The sequence below is a fragment of the Myotis daubentonii genome, chromosome X (genome assembly GCF_963259705.1).
Source record: "Myotis daubentonii chromosome X, mMyoDau2.1, whole genome shotgun sequence".
Lineage (NCBI taxonomy): Eukaryota > Metazoa > Chordata > Mammalia > Chiroptera > Vespertilionidae > Myotis > Myotis daubentonii.
This window is the reverse complement of record NC_081861.1, coordinates 129,336,272-129,354,703: the sequence shown is the minus strand read 5'-3', so window position 1 is coordinate 129,354,703 and position 18,432 is coordinate 129,336,272. Positions and strand designations below refer to the sequence as shown.

Sequence of the window (18,432 nt, the reverse complement as noted above, 5' to 3'; positions counted from 1 at the left end):
GGCACATACCCAGGTTGCAGATTTGGTCCCTGGTGGGAGCATGTGCGGGAGGCAAGCAATTGATGTTTCCCTTCTCCTCTCCCCTCCCCTCCCCTCCCCTCCCCTCCCCTCCCTTCTCTTCTCCTCCTCTCCCCTTATTTCTCTCTCTCTCTCTCTCTCCCCTCTCAAAAAATAATTTAAAAGCGGGATATCTTTCTGGCACAATCTTAAGTATTGCTTCCATGTTTTAAGCTTCCTAAGGGCAAAGTCTACCTTTTTAGTTTACCACTCTAACCCAAGGTCCTGACCTCATTAGGTGCTAAATAAACAAATGGACAAATATATAATAAGAATTATATTTTTACTGATTTATAGCCTAAAATATATTTCCAAAGATATTAAAAGTGTATATATTATCTATCTATATTTGTATTATGTATAGTTAATACAAGTAATTTTCCCTTTAAGAATGTGTGTTTTATTTTTCTACACATTCTTCGATTTAATCTTTCTTCAGGAAACCCTGAAGAAGCAAATCAGATTTGTACAACATGAACCTTAGGAATGATCCTAACAGGAGGTAAAACCACATTTTTGCTTTAAAAGTAGAAAAGTGAATAAAACAGGAAACTGCTTTTAACACAGGAAATGTCTTATTGCTAAATGAAGAGAAGAGATAGGTGAAATAGAGAATAGTAAACTCACAGGACAGAGGTGAAATTTGAGAAGGCAGAAGGTAGGGCAGTAAACTTCACAGGAGGTAGGGGTACAATGATAGAGGGTGATCGGAGAAGATATGGTACATGACTCCCTAGGGTGGTATGTGTAGTTTAAAAAGAAATATTCAACATTATCTCCTTGAAAAAAATTTTTGTTAATCCTCACCCAAAGGTATTTTTTCCATTGATATTTTTAGAGAGAGTGGAAGGGAGTGGGAGAGATAAGAGAGAGAAACATGTTACACATTGATTGGTTGCCTCCTGCCCATGCCCCGACCAGGTCCAGGGATCAAGCCTGCAACCAAGGTACGTGCCCTTAACTGGAAATGAACCCTTGACCCTTCAGTCTGAGGGTCAACACTAACCACTGAGCAAAACCACCTAGGGCTCTCCTTGATTTTTTTTAAAAAGCTAAAGTCTTCATCATACATACTCAAGAAACAGCACTTACACTTTTTTGCAAAAAGGCAGCTGTGCTCTTGATAGGAATGAGTTGAATCTGAAGATCAGTTTGGGGAGTAATGCCATCTCAACCATATTAAAATTCCTGTCCACAAATAGGGGATATCTTACCTTGGCTAGAGGCAATACAAAGATGATTCTCAGAACAAGCAAGGGATGGGGCAGCTTTTAATAATAGGAGAGACCAGAGATGCTGAAGTGGTGATATCTACTGCTCCTAAGAGGGTATCCTATATAATAAAAGACTAATATGCAAATAGACCAAATGGTGGGATGACCAGTCTCTATGCCATGCACTGACCACCCAGGGCAGATGCTCAATGCAGTAGCTGCCCCCAGGTAGTCAGTGTGCTCCCACAAGGGGAGTGCTGCTCAGCCAGAAGCCAGTCTCAAGGCTGGCAAGTGTAGTGGCAGTGGCGAGAGCCTCTCCCACCTCTGCAGCAGCACTAAGGATGTCCAACTGACAGCTTAGACTCGCTAAACTGTCAGTCGGACATCCCCCAAGTGCTCCCTGACTGTGAGAGGGTACAGGCCGGGCTGAGGGACCCCACTTCCGAGTGCTCGAATTTCGTGCACTGGGCCTCTAGTGTGCATACAAAAGAAGGGGCATGTATGGGCTACAAAGTGGATGCTGAGCCAACACGAGAACAGCAGACTACTTTTGAACTTGAACAATAGGTTGGAACAAACTAGACAGAATTCAACATTAATTTATTTATTTGGCTCACATGTTTTTATTAGCCATTACTCCCACACTTTTGAGCTGACTCAGCTCCCTATGCATATACACTCCCACCTCCAGGGCTCTAACAAATCTTTAAACAGAACCTCTTCTCCCTTTTCCAAATAAGGTCCCCCTCTCCCACCCTAGCAGCTACCCTGTGACCCAGCCACATATTGCCCTAATACTTAGATACAAGAAATTTCAACTGACTACAAGTTTTAACAGCAACCTACCAACAGCATGTGAATGGATACCAAAAGCCAGTGCTAATGGAAATGGAGTTTCCAGAACAAGGAAAATGAGAGTTTCACTGAACTGCCAGCCTGGCAGAGTGCATCTGGTGTACTTTGTCACTGTCAAGGACCATGTTTCCAAAGGGACATCTGTTATCTGCAACATACCTAGAGGGTGGATCAGGGCTATGAAGAGGCTAAAAGCCAAGTCTCATGGGAACAGAGGGAGAAGATGGGTGTTTAGAGAAGGTCCCATTTACCTGTGAATGTGTTCTGTAAGATTCCATAACACTAGGTTAAGGACTGACATCTCACTAATGCCTCACTTTACTACAGGAATTAGTGAGAAGTAAAGAATAAAAATCTATTAGAGTGATAAAGCCATTTGCACATTAGAGGCCCAGACTGAGTTTTAAAATTTTAAGTTTAAACACCACATATGTACCAATAACTCCCAGGTTTTTATCTCCAGCTCAGACCTCTCCCTTGACTTATAGACTCATAAATTCAACTGCCTACTTACCAAAACTTCACTAAACCCTTTATCTTCCTCCCCAAACTTGCTTCTCTACAACTTTCTCTATCTCAGTAAATGGCAATTCCATTCTACCAGTTGCTCCAGCCCAAAACCTTGGAGTCATTCTTGACTTCTCTTTTTCCCACACACCTTACACTCAATTCACCAGTAAATCCTGTTGTCTCTATCTGTGGAATTTCTCCCAAATTCCACCACTCTCAGCTGTTTCCACTGCAACCACCTTTGCCTGAGACATCATGCTCCAACTGGAGAAGCTTCGTAATTGGTCACACTGCTTTGCTCCTTGGCCCCTTATGATCAATGTTCCATGCAGCTGGTGGAGTATGTGAAGGTTCAGGATGAGCTATCCCATAATGTGCTACAGTGTTATGCAGATTACCTTGAGCCAAGGGCAATTTTAGCTGCAAGCTCAAGAAAAACTTCTGCCCACCCCTCCCCAAGAAGAATTTGAATTAGAGGCCTTGCCCATAGAGATGATCAGAGATGACTTCTTTTGACCTATCTATTGGGTAATTTAGTAATTTACTATTTCTTTTATAATCTTGCAATGACCTTTTGAAGCCCCGGAGGCACCTTTACCTCATCCTTAACTCAGGATGTCTTATATGCCTCAACCCCCCTTTCTATCTCTGAACCTCTCATATATGCGAGTTCTCTTACTCTTTCATGTATATGGGGTTCCCCTGGACACGAGCTAAAATTTGATTTTCTCTTGTCAGTCTGTCTCCTGTTGATTTAATTATTCATTCAGCCAAAAATAACCAGAAGAAGGAAATGGGGATTTCTCCTTTCCCTACAAGTGATTCTTCTCAAGCCCTATTCAGATGTCACTGGTCTGCTCAAAACTCATGGCTTTCCTTCCCACTCAGAATAAAAGCCAAATTTCTTCACCCCTCAAAGATAAGTGAATAAATAAACCTCTATATGTTCCATGGTTTTAGTCTATAAACCCATATTGGACTAGGACTTTTTTGATTCATTCAATTTCTTTAATGGTTATAGGTCTAATTAGGATTTTAGGTTTTTCTTGAGTTAATGTTGGTAACATTTATCTAGAAAACTGTCCATTTACATTTTCAAATTCACTGCCAAAAAGTAGTCATAGTATTTTTTCCATTTACTCCTATATTGTTAAGGTGCTCCTCTTCTCCCATTGCCCTGCCAGTTTACCCATTTATTAGTCTTTTCTAAAAAACAGCTTTTGATTTTGTTAATATTATTAGTTTTATATTACATTATTACTTCTATCTTATTATTTATTTTCCTCTATTTTCTTGGGTGCATCCTGTTGGCCTTTTCTTGATCTTGAGTTCATTAATTTTTAAATTTTTCTTCTTTCTAATATACACATTTTAAGGTTTTAAATTTATCTTCAAATCCCACTTTAGCTATATTCCATAAATTTGTGTTTGGAATGCTTTTGTGATTATCCAGTTCTAGGTATTTCATAATTTCCATTTTAACTTCTTCTTAGATCCACGATATATCCACGATCTGTATATCCAAGACCTACTTAGATATATTTAGAAGTGGGCTTAGTAAGATTCCAGACATATTTGGAAGGGCTTTAGCAACTGTTTATTATCACTCTCTAATTTTCTTGCATTTTGGCACAAAAATGTGGTGTACATAAATTTGATTTTTCAGTGTTTTTGACACTTTCTTTTTTGAAAAATTCATGACAAGTTTGGGTAAAAAGAAAGTACTGGGGAGGGTGTCGGGGGGTGGGATAAGAGATCAACCAAAGGACTTGTATGTATGCATATAAGCATAACCAATTTACACAGACACTAGGGGGGTGAGGGCACGTGCTAGGGGGTTGAGGGTGGCTAGCGAGAGGTAAATGGGGGGAAAAGGAGACATAATTTAAAAATAAAAATATACACTTTGCAAGATTAAAAATATACTATTTCCTATTGGTGGAGCACAGGGTTCTATGTATGCATACTTGATCAAGTTTGTTTCTTACGGTGCTCAAATCTTCTATGCCCTAATTATTTCTCTGCTTGATCTCTTAGTATCTGAAAAGGGGGAGTTTAAAGACTCCCACTATGATTATGGACTTAACTTCTACAATTAAGGTCAAGTGTTGCTTTATACATTTTGAAGCAATGTTGTTAGTATTCTGTGGGTTTAAAATTGCTTTTTTTCTTGGTGAATTATCCTTTTATCATTTAGTAATAACACTTTTTTAAATTTCAAAGTCTACTGCTTGGCATTAGTATAATTACAACAATTTCTTTTTGGTTTGCATTTGCCTAGTATATTTTGTCCCACTAAATTACTTTCAACCTTTCAGTACCCTCTGTTTTAGATTTTGTCTCTTATAAACCACATGTATCTTTATTTACTTTTATTGATTTCAGAGAGGATGAGAGAGGGAGAAAGAGATAAAAACATCAATAATAGAATCATTGATCAGCTGCCTCCTGCATGCCACCACACTGGGGATAGAGCCTGCAACCCAGGCATGTGCCCTGACCTGGAATTGAACGATGGCCTCTGGGTTCATAGTTGATGCTCAACCACTGAGCCACGCCAGTCAGGCAAACCACATGTATCTTAAAATATTTTTAAATAATTTCTATTATCTGGCTAATTTTAAAATGTACATTTATTGTGATTACTAAGATAGTTGGACTTATTTGAATCTTCTTGTTTTGTCCTTTATGTTTACTGTGAGTGTGGTTTTTTTTTTAACTTCCTGTTTTCCCCAAGCATTATTTTCCTTCCTTCTTGTGGAGTTGTCAAATTTTTTTTGTTCCTCCATTACTTTAAAAGTTATATATTCCACTTATTTTACTTTAATGCTAATGCTTAAACATGAACTCCTGATTTAAAATATGTAATACCTCTATCTTCCTTCTTAATGTGAGAAGGGTCTTAGAATGCTTTACCTCTAGTCTCCTCCCATTCTTCTGCCATATTATTACTTTCCAATATTTAATTATATCTTTAAAAAAATTATTACTATTTTTTCCATTACTCCATGTTTTAGTTTTTCCATTCTTCTCATTTTAAATTCCATTGCTTCTAAATAGCATTATTTAGTTACTGTCCTGGTCTCTTAATAATCTGCTTTTTATAACAAACTAGAGGCCCGGTGCATGAATTCGTGCACCAGTAGGGTCCCTTGGCCTGGCCTGCGGGATCGGGCCAAAACCAGCTCTCCGACATCCCCTGAGGGGTCCTGGATTGCGAGAGGGTGCAGGCCAGGTCGAGGGACACCACCGGTGCACGATCAGGGCTGGGGAGGGACATAGGAGGTTGGCCAGCTGGGGAGGACCACGGAAGGGCTCCCGGGCATGTCTGGCCCATCTCGCTCAGTCCTGATTAACCAGACCCCAGTAGCAAGCTAACCTACCAGTCAGAGTGTCTGCCTCCTGGTGGTCAGTGCACATCATAGAGAGCGGCCTTAGGATATCATTAGCACATTACACTTTGATTGGTTAAACCGATGACTGGACACAGCATATTAGGCTTTTATTATATAGGACTAGAGGCCTGGTGCACAAAATTTGTGCATTGGGGGGGTCCTTCATCCAGGCCTGCACTCTCTCGTAGTCCAGAACCCCTTGGGGGATATCCGCCTGCCAGTTTAGGCCCAATCCCCAGGGGTCAGGCCTAAGCTGCAGTTGGACATCCCTCTCACAATCTGAGATTCCTCACGCCTTACCACCCACCTGCTCATTCCTTACTGCTCAGCTTGCTGCTCCTTAGAGTGTTGCAGAGGCAGGAGAGGCTCCCGCCATTGTCGCTGGACTCGCCAGCTATGAGCCTGGCTTCTGGCTCAGCGTCTGCTCCCCCTGTGGGAGTGCGCTGACCACCAGGAGGCAGCTCCTGCATTGAGTGTCTGCTCCTGGTGGTCAGTGAACATCATAGTGACTGGTCATTCTGCCATAATGGTCACTTAGGCTTTTATTATATGGATAATCTGCAATTACAGTGAACACTGCCTTGATCATTATTTTTCTTTCTGATCCATATTCTCTTATCACCACTTTGTACTGAACAGTTTTATAAATGAGCCTTCAAACAGAGCTGATCTTGAAGAAATGCACAAAGTTAGTGTTTCTTATCTGGCCAAAAATAAATCTAGTAATTTCTTTTTTTTAAGTCAACAAATATTTGAAGATACTTCCTAGAATACATACTTATACTCTCTCAATATATAAAATCAAACTTGCAAAGGATCTTTTTATAAACATAGCTCTTTCCTTCTTTTCTTGAAGACTCAAATAATATTAAGCAACAAGTATATTTGGCAAATTACTAATGGAAAAAATTCTCTTTCATGGATATAGGAAAAGGAATTGGTTGACATGCTATCTGATATGAACAAACTATTGTCTCTAACAGAAGAATGTTTATGAGTTTGACAGTAACACTGAATGATTTCTAACACATAAAATCAATGTAAGTTGATCTTGATTTAAAAAGCAAATCAGAAACAGAGTTCAAAGCTTGTACCAGCTGACATTGAAAAAAATGCCTCATAAACATCTGCACATATCTACTATAGATGGAGAAATATAGCGTAAACTTTAGAAAGCATTATTCTAGCTCACTTATTTTTTATTGTGGTAAAGTATACATAACAAAATTATTTATTCATTTTGACAGAGTGGTTAAGTGGCATGCCTAAGATCACTCAGAAAAGATGAAGCCCTAAATGGGTTGCGATTCTACAACTGTGAAGACCAGCTGTTGGGGTAGGGTGGGTGTGGTTGGGGGAAGGTGGGAAGGAGTAGGATTCTACATGTTCAGGCTCATGGGATTTCCCAGCAGAACCATACCTGGAGTATTCTGGTTAACTAGCAGAGCTTGACAATGCAGCTGGGAAGGGGAAAAGAGGACAAACATGAAGGCTTCTCACCAACTACCCCCAAAATAAATACAACTAAAGGCTCAGTCCACTTTTTAATCATTAAAATGTTAGAGAGAAAAGTCCGACACTGCAAATTTGCTTTAACAAGAATAGTTCTTTTGCTTCCGGGGGATTGCAAGTCTGGATCAAAAGCTAGGTCATTAGGATGGCTCAGAGCCAGCAGGACTTAAGAGTAACTTTCATTTGTGTGGAGCACTGCTTGATGAAAAGGGAACAAAACTAATGAGGTCTCTATGTTCAAGGATCTCACCATATCAGTGGAAGACATAATATGTTCAAAGACCAGAAAGAATCAGTAACTGGATCCAGGCCTGTAGGAAAGGGAGCATCGTGGGACAAGGTGGTCAGTGCACATCTGACCTGGGTGTGTGTGGCCTACATCAAAGTCTTAACACCACCAATAGCACTCACTATTTAGTGATTGCCTACTACAATGCCAGGCAACAGACTGGGCACTACTTTTTCTTCATAATACTTCAATGGAGGCAGGTGTTATTATTTCCATTTTACAGATGAGTGCATGGACTCAAAGAGGTCAAGTACATGTCATTCATTGAAAGCAGAAGTAGGGATTTAAACCCAGGTGTGACACAAGAACCAAGCTTTATCAGTTCGCCTTATAGCCTTTTCCATCACAGTAATGAAAGGAACAGCCTTTCAACTTGTATTTAAAAACACTTTGATTGGCGTGGCTCAGTGGTTAAGTGTTGACCTATGAACTAGGCGGTCAGAGTTCAATTCCCGGTCAGGGCACATGCCTGGGTTGTGGGCTCAATCCCTAGTGTAGGGTGTGCCGGAGTCAGCTGATTAATGATTCTCTCTCATCATTGACATTTCCCTCTCTCTCTCTCTCTCTCCCTTCCTCTCTGAAATCAATAAAAATATATTAAAAAACACTTTGTAGATATAATTATAACATATTTGAAAGAGGAAGACAAAAAATAACCTCCGTCCACCTGCTTACTCCTTCTTTAGTTCTCAATTTGAACATGATCTCTTTCAGGACTCCTCCTCTGCTCCCCACGCTGGGTTAACCTTCCAAAACAAGAGCCACAGTCCCTCCTGTGCAATTTCAAAAGCCAATAAGCTCTGAAAATTTCTAATGCTTTCCTAAGTTTGCAGCATGCTCATTTGGTGGCAAAAGGTGACCTGAATTGATATAAAACTATTTTCAGTCTTTACTTTCCTACTCAGTATGAATATTCATATTCTGATGTGGAAATAATAATGTGTTTGATTAAGGGGTGCTGCCCAGACTCCATTGCAATTATTATAGAACTAGAGAGGCCCGATGCACGAAATTCATGCAAGAGTAGGCCTTCCTTCCCCCGGCTGCCAGCACTGGCTTCCCTCTGGCACCTAGGACCGGGGCTTCCCTCCAGTTGCCCCCCGGGCTTCCCTCGCAGGCCTGGCTTTGTCCGTCCGGAAGGTCGTCTGGAAGGACATCTGGTCTAATTAGCATATTACACTTTTATTAGTATAGAAGATATATAACATATGCATATTACTTTTCTAAAAATCCAAACATTTCTGACTTGCAAACCACATCTGGCCCCAGGGGTTTCATATAATGGATACTGGTCTTATACCCTATGCATAAATCTCACTGCACTACAATAATTTATTCTTCTGTGTGAGTCCAGCTACCTGACAGAGTGCCTTGCATATAATAGGTACACAATAAATACTTCCAGAATGGGGAAACAAGGCTGAGAAATTTGCTAAGAAGGGATAATGGTTAGTGGCTTGGGAGTGACCATGGCTCTCAACTCGCAGGCCAGGAATCTAACCATGGAATGCCACTTCCTTCTCTGACAGGAGGGTCCTATAAATAGTTGCTGTTGATTGAAGGCAAGCAACATAGCTGCTGTCTTCACTAGGAATAAAAATAGTCCAGTTTTCTTATATGATGGGTCCACATATAACTTTAGCCTGGTAATACAAAACAGCAGGCATACTCATGCTTCAGACCATATGAGCAGCTTCAGAGGTCCTCCGGAATTTGGTAGCAGACCTGAATTTGGGTCTGACCCTAGTAACCTTTCTGGCCTGCAGTTTTCTCCTCTGTGAAATAGCAACCAGAATAAGCCCTAAGGCCCTGCCAGGTGGGTAACTAACAAGGTGATCCACACTCCAGAGTGAGATGCAAACCTCAGGAAGCTTCTTCATTCCTGTCTACTGTCCTCCAAGTCCAGAGTTCATCATCCTCATTCAGTGTGCTCTGTCCACCTACACACACCTTCTCTCTTACCCAAAAGAAGCAGAGTCAATGCAAAAAGACAGTGGGCAAAAAATTCTGTGAAGAGTAGCCACACAGCCTTTTGATCCCCTGACTCATAGAAGATGGGGTGGGATTGGGGTCGGGGGTGTTAATCACAGGCCAGCATGATTTAATTTAAAGAGGAAAGCTCTCAACTGCAAAGTCTCAGGACCCAAGAGGGGACTGGGGATGATCCCTTCTTACCTGGTAACACAGGATGGTTTGCTGAACCAGCCTAGCGTAACCGTCCAAGCGGACCCCGGAATTGCTCCTGCTCCTCATCTCGGCGATGCTCCCGGGGTCCCGGGACCCGACCTGCTGCGCGGAGGTGGGACGCCTGGGCTGCAGCTGTCAAACGGGCCTGGTTCCAAACACTCACAGTCTCAATCAGTTCTTGGGATGGAGCCCGGCAGTCGTAGGTCAGAGCTTACAAAAAAGATAGAATCTAAGTATGATTGGAAAACAACCAGAGTTTCATGAGGTTGGAAGGCGCGGGGGCGGGGACAGCAGCTGGCGCTCTGGCGGCCCCGCGGAAGAATCGGGGAACTGGATTCCGAGCGTGGGGCTATGACACCCCCGCCGAGCCTTTTTCGTCTAAAGGCGGTCGCGAGGAGGCCTGGGGGAGGGCCCCGAGCCCGATCCTACCCCACAGCCGCGGCCCCGCCCCCACCACCAAACAGAACTGCCCAGGCTTCGGCCTGAGGGGAAGAATAGGGAGATCGCGGGAGCAGCGGGGAACCTGGATCATTCCTGGAGCTCCTTACCTACCCGAGAGCTGCCGATTGCAGCGGAGGCTGGAGAATTAGAGCCGCTTGCTGCAGCCACCTAGAATGCCCCGACCCTGCCTGGGCCCCGCCCATGGCCCCGCCTCCGCCCCCGCCCCCGACGCTGAGCGGAGCGGAGCGGAACTCGCAGAGCAAGGTAGGCGTGGGCTCCGCTAGGGGCCCAGGACGCCCCAAAATCCCTCCGGCGCAACCGGTCCCGCCTTTCCGAGGTGTGTTGACAGTCCCGCACCTGGTACCGCCCTCTAGTCCCGCCCCCAGGTCTGTCCCCACCAGCGGAGCGGAACCCTCCTCCAAGGGCGTGGGGGTAAAGGAGGGCTCGGTCTGGGCTAGAGGTAGCCTGGAGGAGGCTCCCAGAATGAGCTGCCAATCTCACCAGAGGCGGGAAAAATAAACCCGCCCACTGCGGCCTCCCGGGCGCCCCTCTGCGGGCTGGGTTCCTCGCCTAGCCCTTGGCTGAGTCTCCTGGCCAAGCGGAAGTGGAATAGTGGGGTCCAGTAGGGAAGAGAAAAGAGGGTGGCTGGGACAGGGTCCCTAGCGCCCCCAACCCCACTCCTAGTCATCTGGACGCCACTCACCCGGCCAGGCCTTGCAGTTAATCTCCATAGGCCTACAATTTGAAACTTAGATTAGTTTATTGTGACCCATAATTACCTACACTTCACAATTATTGGCCCAGTATTCATTTTTCACCAAAATCTGGCCCTATATGAATTCCACTGGACAGCTTCTCTAATGTAATCATTGTTTCCACGGGCCCAAGGCTTGCTTCACCCAACAGGCCCTTCCTCCTCCTCCTTGCCTATCTGAAGCCTATCTTTCCTTTAAATGTCGGCACAGTTCCTCCCCCCAGTTAGTCCTCCCTATTATCTGAATTCCCATAACAATTTCTTTGCTAAGAGCTTAGGTCTTGGAGTGAATTCAAATTGACTTTAAATTCCAGATCTGCCATTTACAAGTGGTGTGAGCTCAGGCATGCTATTTTAGCTGCTTCAAATTCACTGTTTTCATCTGTAAAATGGAGGTAATAATAGGGTGGTTATGAAGATTAAGAGGATGACTATAAAGCACGTAGCACCATGCCTGGTTCCTTGAAAAGTACTTCATAAATCATAGGTGTTTTCATCATCATTTGACGACAATGTATTGCCTCATTGTAATTTTTTTTCATGTACAGCATGTTTTTCTAACTGGATTGTAAGTTATTTATGGAAACCGTCTTTGGTATTTCCTACCATGTCTGCTATAGTGTTGAGCATGTAGTTGTAGTTTAATTAATGTTGAATGAATGTATGAATGAATGAATGAAAATCAATCCTGCTCAGCTGGATTCCCCTGTGTATAATCCCTAATCAGGTTCATTTAAAAAATCCTGCAACATAAATCTGTGTCACTCAACTAAAGCGCCAAACCCTTCATCTCTCACATAGTATTTTATTTTCTTACGTAAGTCTGGATAACTTTCTCTTTTTTGAATTCTTGATCTTCTACTTTATTTATCCAGATTGTCCCCAGGCTAGTGGGAGATCCACCAAGGGAAGTTTGTGACCTAGAAGTTCTTGAACTCATAAACCTTTTACGGATAGCTCAAATCTCCCTCATATAATCTTTGCCCAAACTTCTAAACTCCACCCTAGTCTCTCCTCTCTCAAAACCATATGGCTTCTTTCTCTTTAATACATACTTGTCTCCAATTTTGCTGGATGAGCCATGATTTTGCTGCTGCAGCATTTCTAATTCTGACTATAGATTCCATATATTCTATTTCTACCGACAAAGCTTATCACAGAAATCATCCCCAAACATAAGTGACTACATAAACAGCATTTTACATACTTTTAAAAAATGTGTATATAGAAATCTTTTTTGTACTTTTTTATTTTTTATTCTTTATTGATTAAGGTATTACATGTGTTCTTACCCCTCTAGTGCCCCCCAGTTTTTACCCTCACCCCCCTAGTGTCTGTGTCCATTGGTTATGCTTATATGCATGCATACAAGTCCTTTGGTTGATCTCGCCCCCTTCCCCCCCACCCTCCCCTGCCTTCCCTCTGAGGTTTGATGGTCTGATCGATACTTCCCTGTCTCTGGATCTTTTTTTGTTCATCAGTTTATGTTGTTCATTATATTCCACAAATGAGTGAGATCATGTGATATTTCTTTTTCTCTGACTGACTTATTTCGCTTAGCATAATGTTCTCCAGGTCCATTGGATAACTTTCTTAAATTATGCAGTGATTAATGTGATGTACCTCCATGCAGAATTTACTATGGTCTAGGAGTAAATAAAACTAGACATTATCTGTTGGGGTCCAACCCCAACAGGTCCAGGGGTTCCCAAAGGTGTGGATGGAGTCGGGGAAGAATGAAGGACATGGAGACAGCGTTCAGTTGATCATCATAGCCAGGTTCTGTCTTTATTATCCTGTTACATCTGTATTTATACCAGTTGATTTTAATCTTATCCATTCTATTCCAAAGGTTAGGGTGTCTCTTATCTCCATTCCAAGGTTACTCTATTGTTCTATTAAGCTACAAGGAAGTAACTGAAGGAGATTATCCTAAGTAAAGATTATGTAGCTTAAGCGTGATTGTTTGTAGTTAAAGTGATTAACTAGCCACCTGGCACTTAGTTAAGGGGTTTTACTGATTCCCTTCCTTAGTCCTAAACAACCTTTCTTGGAGAGGTGACCTTGGTTAAAACACATAGCGCTAAGAAGGGGAGCAAACATATTAAGAACAGTATGCCATAGACGCCAGGTCCCTTGAAACATAAACTGTGCAGATGTTTCTTCCCTGCAGCGACTGTGTCAAGCAGCAAAGGTGGACCGGCTTCCGGCAAATTCCCCCATTTTTATTTTTTAAATGACAGCGCGTGTAAATCAGTGGCCACCTCTTGGATTGGGTTAAGACTCGGAAGAAGACTTGTTTGTGACTTTGCCAACAAGTCAGTCCGAGGCTTAACCCTATATTGGCTCCCCACCCTTATTGTCAATTAAATCTCTTTTTGAATCTGAATATGTATTCTTACTAGAACTCTCATATATTCTTCTGCATCTAAGAGCTGGGATCATTGCTTCTTTTCATTACTGCTTTGCTCACACTGAGTGCTTCTTCAAGAGTCCATTTTGCAGCCATAATAAATAACTGATGACCTTTGCTCATTACCTGAAATTTCCATCCAGTATAGAAACATTTTCAGTTACCTGATCTCATTCTTTAAACTCTGCTATACACATATACACCCTTTTTGGCTTATACCCAGCCTACATTCTTAGGCTTTGGTCTATGCATCAATGTATATTATCATATGAGCTATATTTTTCAATAAGCTTGAAATTCAGGAATGAAACCAAGAATGAAGACTACTACATATTAGCTTTTAAATTTTCAAGTGAATTTTAGTGACTAGATTCATTTTGGACTAGAAGCTGTGCTATATAAAAATGAGACATGTTTTAGTATCCTTGTGTCCCTGAGATACAAAACCTCTATATCTTGGTCCCATAGCCATGATGCCTTTCTCTGGTTGGGATCCAGTAGAGACCTGTTTCTTGATCATTTCTCAAATTTTTGTCAAGAATCAAATATAGAAAGTGATGGGGTATGTTGTTGTTTCTGAAGCTGGTTCATGATCTTCATAAAGGTGAAAACCCAGAACTGGATCCTGGATTCCAGTCAGAGTATCTACCCATTGTCTTGCTACACGGACTTCAGCCAAGGAAGTTCCCAGAGAACCACATGTCAGCATCCAAAACAGAAACCAAAAAAATATTTCTCTTAGCGAGTTCAGGTCTTTGACTTTAAAGAAAGGAATTCCATCTTTGACACAGAGGAGAGGGTCCATTCTGAACCAATTTGCTGAAAATAGCCAGTTAGCCAAATTTAGTTATTCCTTTGGCATATTAACTTTAATCGACTGGAACTAATTTTGTTTTTCATCACTATATACTAAAGAATGTTGAATTTGTCTCTGCTCCAGCTTCCTATAGCTAGTTTGAGATTGAGAGGTAAAGAGAGGAAACATAAGGGAGCCTAAGATTTCTTCACAGTGAAGAATACTTATAAATGTATTTAAAAGAACATATTCTCAAGCAATGTATTCAATTTTTGTCTGCCCTAAGTTTTCGATACTGTACCTAGGACTGAGGTAAAAAGAAAAAAAGAATATACTGATAAGAATTTTTCCTGTTCAAAGTTATGTTCATATGACCAGACTTTCCTTTTCCCTGTGATTCAGACTCCAACCATAGCAGCAAGGAGCTGAGGCAGCGATAAACTGAATAATCTTTAAAATGCTGTTATGGAGACAAAATGACAACATACAACTCCATTTGATAAAGTGCCCATTTAGTCAATTAGCTCTTTTTCAAAATGGCCTTCAACAAACTAACCTGCCTCCTAGGTAACCTCATTAGACACAACCAAGTATCCTAAATGAAGCCATTTCACCATTCTTGCCTAGAGCAATCTTCATGCTGTTCATTAAAGTTAATAGAATTACTTTAGGGATTAATGATTGCAGTGTGTTTTGGGGAAAAAACAACAACAACTTCTTAAATGTTCTGAGGAAATATTTCAAATACTGGCCACTCCTGTGACACTCCTCCCCTCCTCATATTGGCACCACCTCTATCTCCTTCAGTAGAGTCTCAGATTGTGGGACCAATTTTAAACCCAAAGGAGGATGCTTCTCAGGAACATTCTCTGTCCTGCCCCTTATCAGTCTGAAGTAAAACAAACAGACAATTTGACTTAAGGACACAAAACACAACAGGAAAAATAAGGGGAGTGGGATCTTAAAGGACACCAGACATTATGCATCCTGCTGTGTACACTTTGGTTACATAATCTGCTTCAGATTTGGTTTGGGAGATCTTACCCGCCAAATCTAGAGTCTCTCACCGCCTTCCTTAATACTCAACAATACTCTTTGAAGCTGCTGAGTATTGTCGAAGGAGAGATTGCTCAGAGACCTCTTGTGGTTGAGGCCAGCTTTCCCCATTTGTGGCTCCCATATGCTAATCAGCTCCCCCAGAAACCCCAAATCCTGTCCTTCTTGAAATCCTACTGTTCAGTGGTAAAGGAGCAGACACTTGGAGGGGATCCATATCTGGGACTCATGTGGGCCAATGGCAACATGTGTTAAAGAGATAAGCTTGAAAGAATAAGAGGAAAATGAGAAAAATCATAAAGTGATTCTCATGAGACAGAATAAACCTTGCTTTAACTTCAAAGTCACAGTGTGCCTACTGTTTGCCAAAGAATGTTACTGTTATGGTCATCTTAATCTGGGCTGTCCTTCTACTTCCATGCCACACCTCCAGGGAAAGGACCTGAAATGTTTTCTCTTTGTGTGTGAAAGTTTTCAAACTTAAAAGAATTAACTGCAAATTTATGGTTTAAATGTATTTTTATTGATTTCAGAGAGGAAGGGAGAGGGAGAGAGAGATAGAAACATCAATAATGAGAGAGAATCATTGATTGGCTGCCTCCGGCATGCCCCACACTGGGGATTGAGCCTGCAACCCAGGCATGTGCCCTGAGCGGGAATTAAATCATGACTTCCTGGTTCTTAGGTTGACACTCAAACACTGAGTCATGCCAGCTAGGCTGCAAATTTGTTGATTTTAATATTTTGGTCAATTTTAACATATAAATACAAGACAATTAAATAAATTGGAGAAGAAATATTGCAAAGGCAAATCAGCACTCATAGAAGTATATTATATTATTACTATCGTTAATCTGGGATACAACATTCACTTGAAATATATGCGAGGGAACCTTAGTGAAAGACTCAACTGAAAGGTTTTGATTAACTAAAGAGTTTTGAAATGCTCCTAATAAGAACACACTTGAGGCACTGCTCACACAGCTGTAGGTGGGAAACAAGATAGACCTTCTATAACTAGGAGCAATCAGGGTTTGATACATATGGAAATAATAGCATTGCAGGATAGTTCACCATTCCCAATAGCTATTCCCCCTTGTCACTATACATTCTTTGAGACTAGAGCTCTTATTAAAAAATAACTATAGCTCTGCCTGGGCCACAGTGTACCCATCATAACAATCAACAAAGTACCATGCAATTGCTTTTTAAAGAACAATATGATTTTTTTCTTTATATACATCTCTTTTAAAAAGTAATCCCTATGCTACTCCCCTTTTCTGAAAGGCTCTGGGGATTTGAGAAGAGGCAGTGTATGTATCTTCTCCCCATTCACAATTTTCCTGACATATGGTCTAGAATAGATTATACTTCCATCCCTCTCTATGGCCATGGTATTAAGCTAAACATCTTGGTGCAGATTCCATAATTTAATGATTAGGGATAAGGCCAGGAGATGGGTTATTGGATGTCATGTTTCCAGGTATATACAATTTACACCCTGTACAAGGGTGCACTCTAGTGGGTGAGTGGGGCTAAAATATGGCCCCCACTCTGCCAAACCATGAGCCCACGGGGCTGTGCCTGTCTAGTGGGGTACCTTTTTTTTTTTTAACTTGCTCAAAGGCACTGTATAAGCTAATTGTGGCACCATCTGTTTACATTTGTTTCCCAGTTTGGCTGGCATCATTATTTTTTGATTTGAATGAAGTTCTGTATTTCACATCCCATGTAATCTCCAAAAGGAGTTTTACAACTCAGTGAATGAGCAAGAAATTTTTTGAGTTATCTTATCACATTTGACACAACAACACAACCATGATTCTACAAAGAAATAAATTTACACACTAGAAAATAAATACAAAAAATGTAGAAGTAAGATTGCTGATGTGTGGGTCACTAGAATTTAGCTTATTTACAACAAAGGCATGCACAATTAAACTCACCAACTGGCTGAAGTCAACAGTTGCTTTATATAATGTTATCAAAGACAACATAACTTAACCTCTTTACTAGTAAAATGTGGCTGGAAGTGAACTACTTATATTTTCTTTAAACGAATCTTTAGTAAGTTGTTTAAAACCAATCTTCTTTTAAAATGAAGGATAAGAAACCAAGTTGCAAATGTCTCAAAATGTCTTGGCTTTCTCTTCCAATTGTAACCACTGCCCTCAATTAGCTTATGCTCCTCCAGAAGTTGCTGAGTATAAAATTAGTTGATTTTCATACATCTCACATTGTGGAAAAGGTAAAAATGGACATTTTCACACTATCAAGCATCATGCTTTGATTTCGGAGAAAGGAATCACATTTGCTCAATAAAGTGTAAGCTTCCTCGTTTTGAAGTCCTTCTGAGAGCGATACGACTTTTACCATTACAGGAATCTTCTTTCTCATTAAACATGTGCTGTTTTCCAGTGAAGTCATGAAGGCACACATCTCCATTCTGCACACTGAAAGAAACACCATTCTTCTCTGTAGGAGCATTCCCTATATAATGAAAACCAAAATTGGTGTCATGAAATATCCACAGAAATGGATACTTTTAAAAATACACACTTTATTCTTAAGTATATATACACACACATAGAACGTTTTAAAAATGTTCATGATATATTATTATATTGTATTTACTGTCATTCCTTCCCTAAGGCCACTCAAAGTAAGTAAAACAGATTGGAGAATGTTTCCTCTTTGGCCGTTTTTAAAAATGAAATGCTCAAAGTATGAAGCAAAACAATATATTTGATTTTAAAGGGCCCATTTCCTAACTCTGGTTGAACATCTATTGACTTCAAGTGGTAGCATATATTTAATATAACCTAATATAATATTCTGTTCTACCCCAAAAGGTTAAGGTTAACAGAGATCCCTATATGTCCTCTTACAAGGTTCTTGGTTCCCTAAGCTTCCTATAAAATAAAACTTTGTACCAGAGAAATCCAGAGCGACA

General features: G+C 41.1%; 2 protein-coding genes and 1 long non-coding RNA gene across 10 annotated transcripts in view; 1 reads left to right on the top strand and 2 right to left on the bottom strand.

Annotated features, from left to right (window-relative positions):
* PHKA2 (phosphorylase kinase regulatory subunit alpha 2) overlaps positions 1 to 10,672 on the bottom strand; it is a 61,159-nt gene extending 50,487 nt beyond the window's left edge. For 3 of the 4 annotated variants that reach the window (XM_059678540.1, XM_059678542.1, XM_059678543.1), the window contains exons 1-2: positions 10,568 to 10,637; positions 10,008 to 10,229 (exon numbers count right to left, since the gene is read on the bottom strand). In XM_059678540.1, coding sequence (XP_059534523.1) covers positions 10,008 to 10,085 — 78 coding nt within the window. In that variant the 5' untranslated portion in view covers positions 10,086 to 10,229; positions 10,568 to 10,637. Of the gene's footprint in view, positions 1 to 10,007; positions 10,230 to 10,567 lie in introns of all 4 variants that reach the window. The other variant, XM_059678541.1, reaches the window with a different exon arrangement.
* Positions 10,673 to 10,695: 23 nt separating this feature from the next.
* The window catches only part of LOC132223329 (uncharacterized), a 107,251-nt gene continuing 99,514 nt past the window's right edge, over positions 10,696 to 18,432 (top strand). The window contains exon 1 of the long non-coding RNA XR_009450463.1: positions 10,696 to 10,724. This is a non-coding gene — a long non-coding RNA (uncharacterized LOC132223329). The remainder of the gene's footprint in view (positions 10,725 to 18,432) is intronic.
* The window catches only part of ADGRG2 (adhesion G protein-coupled receptor G2), a 114,644-nt gene continuing 113,283 nt past the window's right edge, over positions 17,072 to 18,432 (bottom strand). For all 5 annotated transcript variants that reach the window (XM_059678560.1, XM_059678561.1, XM_059678562.1 and 2 more), the window contains one exon: positions 17,072 to 17,969. In XM_059678560.1, the coding sequence (XP_059534543.1) occupies positions 17,785 to 17,969 (185 nt within the window). In that variant the 3' untranslated portion in view covers positions 17,072 to 17,784. The remainder of the gene's footprint in view (positions 17,970 to 18,432) is intronic.